The sequence below is a fragment of the Salvia hispanica genome, chromosome 5 (assembly GCF_023119035.1).
Source record: "Salvia hispanica cultivar TCC Black 2014 chromosome 5, UniMelb_Shisp_WGS_1.0, whole genome shotgun sequence".
In the NCBI taxonomy this organism is placed as follows: domain Eukaryota; kingdom Viridiplantae; phylum Streptophyta; class Magnoliopsida; order Lamiales; family Lamiaceae; genus Salvia; species Salvia hispanica.
The window spans coordinates 26705185-26711810 of NC_062969.1; the positions used below are offsets into that span (position 1 = coordinate 26705185).

The 6626-nt window shown below is 32.5% G+C and overlaps 1 protein-coding gene across 1 annotated transcript; it reads right to left on the reverse strand.

Annotated features, from left to right (window-relative positions):
* Positions 1-3481: 3481 nt before the first annotated feature.
* LOC125190498 (nuclear transport factor 2-like) lies at positions 3482-6294 on the reverse strand. Its single transcript, XM_048087820.1, has 6 exons — positions 5992-6294; positions 5537-5911; positions 5232-5353; positions 4983-5048; positions 3990-4053; positions 3482-3905 (listed from the first exon to the last, which is right to left on the reverse strand). The coding sequence occupies exons 1-6, from the start codon at positions 6194-6196 to the stop codon at positions 3718-3720; spliced, it is 1020 nt and encodes a 339-aa protein (XP_047943777.1). The 5' UTR covers positions 6197-6294; the 3' UTR covers positions 3482-3717.
* Positions 6295-6626: the final 332 nt, after the last annotated feature.

Genomic DNA, 6626 nt, shown 5'->3' on the forward strand with positions numbered 1-6626 from the left:
GTTATATAATCTGTGGCACTATAAATTAATGGTATTATATAATTAATGGCATTATATATTAATCTATCTATCTATACATATATAAAAGGTGAGTTTTGTGGTATTATATAATTAATGGCATTATGAATTAATCTATCTATCTATACATCTATATAAAAGGTGAGTTTTGACCTCAATATGATACTCACTCCGTCCCTGAAAATTTGTCTCTTATTTCCATTTGATTCCTTTTTTTTTTCTTAGAGCTTAATCAGACGATGTTTCAAATGTCTCCCATTCATGTATTGTTAATTAGAGGTCTCCAAATTTTTATAATTTATTACTCCCTCCGTCCCGCTTTAGCAGTCCCGTTGACTTTTCTGCACTCGTTTTGTAAAAATGATAATAAATAGTTAAAGTGAAAAAATAATAAAGTAAAAAAGAGAATAATATAGGGAAGAGTTTTATCTACATTATTCTCTTTTTTACTTTATTATTTCTCCACTTTAACTATTTATTATCATTTTTACAAAACGAGTGCAGAAAAGTCAATGGGACTGCTAAAGCGGGACGGAGGGAGTATTAACTATTCTAAATTTATTGTATATATGTTTAATTGTATAATTCATAGTTATTTTGTTAACAATTTTGATATAATAATATTATTTTTAAATCTATTAATTAATTTACGATCTAATATTAATATTTTAAAATATATTAATCTGTGCTATGATACTAGTATATTATATACTACTCTACTAGATATTTTACAAGTGTATCCTATTTTATGGTAAAAAAATTATTTCTAAACATTATTTTCTTAACTTTTTCACTACTATATCTAATCAAAACTATTTTAATTAGATATAGTAGTGAGAAAGTTAAGGAAATAATTTTTAGAAATAACTTTTTTACCATAAAATGGGATATACTTGTCAAATATTTAGTAGTGTATTATAAAATGTATTATGCAATGCATGAGGTGATCTCTTTCGAAAAAAAAGAGGCTAGAGGATAAAATAAGAAGTAGGAAAAGTAAGAGAAAGTAAATGTGTTTTTTTTCCCTAGAAAGTGAAATTAAATGACTCACATGGAATGGTTCGAAAATGAATACAACTTGCTTATAGTGGGACGATTATAAAAGGACTCATTTATAATTGGACGGCTGTAAAAATATTTTCACATTAAAATAATTAAAAATCATTATTAATCATTTGTTATATGCGATTGAAAATGTTTTAAACTTTAGTTTAATTGTAAATTTATTACTCCCTCCGTCCCGGAGTATTAGACTCACTTCTTTTGGGCACATGATTTAAGGAATTGATATTTAAATAGTTAAAGTGGAAAGAGTAAAGTATGAGAGAGGGAAAAAGTAGGGGAGAGAAGAGAGAAAAAAGTAGGTGGAGAATAAAATAAGATAGATGCTTTTTGCTAATAAAGGAAATGAGTCTAATATATTAGGACATCCCAAAAGGGAAAGTTGGTCTAATACCTTGGGACGGAGGGAGTATGATTCTACCTAATTTTAATCTAGCAAAAAGACAAATCATGTTCGAATATTTTACCTTTAATTTCACAACTAGTTATACATCTTTTGCAGGCTAGAATCAAAGTGAGAGTCGAATTTCACATTTTGTAAAGAGTTACTGGTTGGTTATATTAGATTACATCATTCACCAAGACATAATAATACTTATATCTAATGTAAAGAGAAATAATACACGATTTTGTGAAAATTGGGTTTTATAAAATACACATACTTGTACGATTTTATATGATTTCTTCGAAAATAATAAGCATATGTGTTGATTTGGTTGGAAAATAGAGTAATTTGGATACAAATGGAGTGTTTGAGATGTAAAATAAAGCATGCAAAATAAGAGTGCTTTGAATAATACATATAAGTACATTCCTCCACTGAGAAATGAATACAACATCTCTACACTTTTTAACGTATGGAAAGCAAAATGTATATAGTATTTCAATTTTGAGGAAACTCTAAAAATAGATGATAAAACTGAAAATGAGGGGAGAGAGTGACACGTAGTAAAATATGGGCACGTGGTGGAGGCATGCAGCAGCTCTACGTATGTTCAACAATAACAACCTCACTTACACCAATTCCTTGCATTAAAATTCATCAATAAGTGACTCTATATTCATATACTATATGTTTAAGAAAATGACTCAACATAAAGTAATACAAGATCTTCACGTAAATCCAACCGTCAATTGTCGTATTCAGTTGTAGTACCATAATTTGTGGCATGTGTGCTTGTTTGACGTAAGACATTGCCTAGTGTAGTTCTTGTTCAAATTTAGGCCTCTACACAAATAAAAGCAATGTTTTAAAAAATTATACTCCACTCTTTATTTATTTTTTAATGATTTTTACATTCATATTTCAAATGAAGTTCTATTTTAGCGATAGTAATCTACCGAGGGATAAGTTTATGATGAAAACCATAATCAAGCAAGAAATGGTCGATGGAAGTATCCTTTTTTGTGCATAAATATTTGGTCGGATTGGACCTGCTCAATGTTGTGTGTGTTTGAGTTTGTAAAAGAATTTATTTTATTTTATGTTTTTTTTTCGGTTGAACAAGTTTGTAGTTTACATGGTACTATGATAGAACACTGTTGCTAAAATAGAACTCCACCTGAAACATGAATGTAAAAATCGATCAAACAAAGAGTAGACTAATTTTTTATGAATGGAATTGATATTTAATAGAAGATCCGGTAGTATTTGGCCTTCTTCTCGAAATGACTGTTTGCATGCCAATGCCATAAATTATAAATTAAATCAATAATAAATGCCTCATAATTTTCTTAACCTTTCACATCATAGATAAAAAAAAAACTGCAAAATTTAAAAATTAATTTATCAAAAATTAACTAAAAGGACATTCATGTAAATTGTTTTCAAACGCAGCAATTGAGTTCATAGCTCACACATAATTGTCTTTTCGTAGAATCACATTCATTTTCTAACTGCAGTCAATATTTCTTATTAAGAATAACAATAGAAAGTTAACATGAGATAAGAAGAGTATTTTAGACTTTAGAATCAAGCTATATTACTATGATTAACGATTGTTGTACTCCATATATATACTCTGATTAGTCTTTGTTTTTTGTATACATTTGTAAATTTTAAATTTGACATAATGATATCATCATTTTATAAATATGAATTCATAATTTTGAATTAGTTCAAATAGAAAATTAATTGGGACATGCAATAAGTGTGATACTATAAAAAGGACTACTCGCTTTGCAAGATTATATCAAAGATGCATTATGTTTAGTTCATAAGATTATCCAACAATTTAATCTTAGATGGATAATCTTATAATAATAATTAGTCATGGTTACTCTCTCCAACTAAAATAAGCCCACGACTTAATCTTAAATGGATAATACATACAAGAATACGTCATTGACAACCGAACAACACCTAACTAATAAGTTGTAATGCAGGCAAAGTGCTCATAGATTCGCAGAAATACATCGTGAAATCAGAATTAAGAATTCGTTTCTACACAAAAACCAGTTAGAAAGAATTGACTGACTAATTACTATACTAGAAGTCAACCAAATCAAGGAAGAAAATTGCCTAATATTAACACAAGTGAGTCAAACGACTACCAGCATATGATTCAGGTAACAGAATTAATCTGTTAAAATTGCCACCATATACATCACACATTCAATCTACGTTGAAGTTACATTCTAACGAGGGCTGCCCCGTCCTCTTCTCTGTTGGTGATAGCCTTCTCCACCCCGCCCACTGCTGAAATTATCCCAGAAGCTATCACTCCTCACATAGAACCGACCACCACTGAAGTTTCCACGACCCCTCAAGTTTTCAAAATGAAACCCTCCCCTTGGAGAGCTAACACGACCCCTCCCGCTGCCAACTACATAGAAAATGTCAGGATCAGTTTATCAAGTATCACATGCATAGAACTGTAGAAATGAAAAGTTGATGGCTCTGGGCTCACCTCGAGATGTGCTTCTCTTTATCTCCACAGTAGCTTGATGGCCCCCGATAGTTATAGGAGAAGCCTGAAATGTAAACAATTGACATTAAACATAGACTATGAAGATCATCTAATGTTTATATCATGAATTCCCAGAAGTTATTATGACAATATGATACGTCATGTATTGGAGAGCTAAACAAAAGTTGAGCATCGAAACCAAATTTTCTTTGACAAAAATTTCCAATCTATATACAAATGTGCATTCAAAGCATTCAGAGGTAACAACAAGAGAATGCAACATTTGAAACAGTGAACAGCTTGGACAAAATATGTAGGGGTATAATGATTATAGGTGAAATAGAAAATAAAAGTAAGCAACATTTTGCATCAACATAAAGCATACTGACTATTGAACCTGATTCATGTCCATCCAATGTACTCATTTATCGGAGGAAAAACAAATCACTGTTTTCAACTCATATGTGCGGCACTATGTGCAACTCCTGATTACAGAACTGGCGGCAGAATGGGAATTATGATTATTCTATATAGTTATAACATTGACAATGCTTGAAATCACTAATCAAAACCTCAATCTCTAGGCCGTGAGATTTAGGAAGGCAATTGCAAGGAAAATGTAGCAGAAAGAATTAAACGGTGCCATTGTGGTCCAGGACCATAATTACATTCTGAAGGTTTGGGGGAACATGAATAACTGGAAGAAAAGGAAGAAAAAAACTTAAAACAGTTTCCATATTAGCAAGGCATAAAACAGAACTGTCTGCAATCTCCTATCATAGAGAAGGTAATCTTTGCACCAAATAGAATGTGTATTTCAAATATAAGATCTTCAATATCCAACAAAGATAACTTGCTTGAAGTTTAAGAACTTAAAATTTGAACTTAAGAACATCAAGGAGGCTGGTTTTCGGAAGACCAATAGCTTTGTCAAGAACAAAGGACAAACTTTGGTAGCCTGTTAACAATAAAAACAATGTGTAGAGCGCATACCTTGATTGCACTTTGGATGGAGCTGAACTCTTGAAACTCAACAAAGCCAAAACAGAATCCTTGTAGCTGCAAAGATAGGAATTATAGCATTATACACAAAGTGTCCAGCAGATGCAAAATGGACTTCCAAGGGTAAGAAACACCACGTATGCAAGATACTTCATGTAATAGCAGACTTTTTTAACATCAGTGTTAGCTTAAAAGGAAAGAACAATGCAGTAGAAACCTACAGTATGACTAACCACTAACCTCGTTCCTGCGGACATGGACCCCATTCTGCTTAATAGGTCCAAATTTTGCAAATTCAGCTTCAAGCTGAGCAACAGTTACATTTAGAGGCAAATTCCGGATATATATAGAATGACCTTCAACTGTAAGAAACAAGCGCACACAAATTTAATATGATTTGTCAAATAAGGGCACAAGTATAAGAATTGGCATATGTTCAACTGTTAGCTTCAATCATAGAGGTCTTTGCTTCCTTAAGTTTTCCTATTGAATGTTGTAAAATACCACAAAAAAAGGTAAAATACCACCAAAAAAGATAAAAATACCTTCATCATGGGCATAATCGATTTCTGGGGCATTGACAGTTGCACAGTTCTTTGATGCTTCAGAAACTGAAGCCTCAGCAAGAGGAATAATTGATTGCTTCTCAGTTTTTGTAGAAGCTACTCTTGCTGTAGGAGGAATATAAACTTTGGTAGGTCCCTTCTTTGTTTGAGCGCCAACTATTGAAGCATATGACATTATTGGGAAATCCTCTAGGTATGCAGAATTATTTGGTTCTTCTGCCACCACAATTTCTCTAGGGTGACTAGCTGCTCTCTCATCAGTCACTTGGTCATTCTCTTTCTTCTTAGCAATCTTAATTCCCTCTGCATAAGTTATATTTTCTTTTTTGGGGGGATCAATCACTTGTGCAGGTACTGAAAACAAATTGGCAAAGATAAGAAAGCCATCCTGGAAAGTCATCTTGCTCAGAGATTTTACAACGAGAAGTGCTGACCTGGATCTTGTGTCAAAGCACTTGATGGGGTGTCATCAGCTACAGTAGCCATCTCTGATAGACCATCTGATGTAGTCTCCTCCACATACCTGAAAACATCGTTTAAAACAAAGTATCCCGTGTCTTGAGGAGCAAGGAAAAATGTTTGCACAAACTTCCTTCTCATGTTGTCCTTTCCAATCAAGCAGCCAGTCACAAGGACCATGACACCCTCCTTAAAAGAATCCTGAGAATCAGCAGATTTAATCTCTGTCTTGTAGTTGCTGTAGTCCAAGTTACATATCTCGTCATTTATGCGCTGGTAAAGAACAAGACTACAGCGTTAACTTTATTAAACCTCCCATAATGATTAGAAGCTACACTAGTGAATAATGGTGAGGTTATCTTGGTTGATCAAAAGAAGGGGCATGGGTCATAGCAATTAAGGTATGTGCAAAATAAAGTACAGAAAGCTTTAGGCTTAAGGGAGATACAAAGAAACTGAACAAGTATCTCGTATTAACTGCAGTGCAGTGCAGAAAGTCGAGAAGTAAAATCTCTAAAAGTACTTATAGATACATTACTTGCATAGAAAAATGAATAAGGATGTAATCATGCAATCTCAGGTATGTAGATATCATAAAGGCTGGTAAAAA

Excerpts from the sequence above, each read along its gene's own strand:
- LOC125190498 (XM_048087820.1), bottom strand. The coding sequence starts at position 6,196 with ATGGTCCTTGTGACTGGCTGCTTGATTGGAAAGGACAACATGAGAAGG. Across the intron at positions 5,354-5,536 it reads CGATTATGCCCATGATGAAG|TTGAAGGTCATTCTATATAT; the intron begins GTATTTTTATCT and ends TGTTTCTTACAG. Across the intron at positions 4,054-4,982 it reads CCATCCAAAGTGCAATCAAG|GCTTCTCCTATAACTATCGG; the intron begins GTATGCGCTCTA and ends TTTACATTTCAG.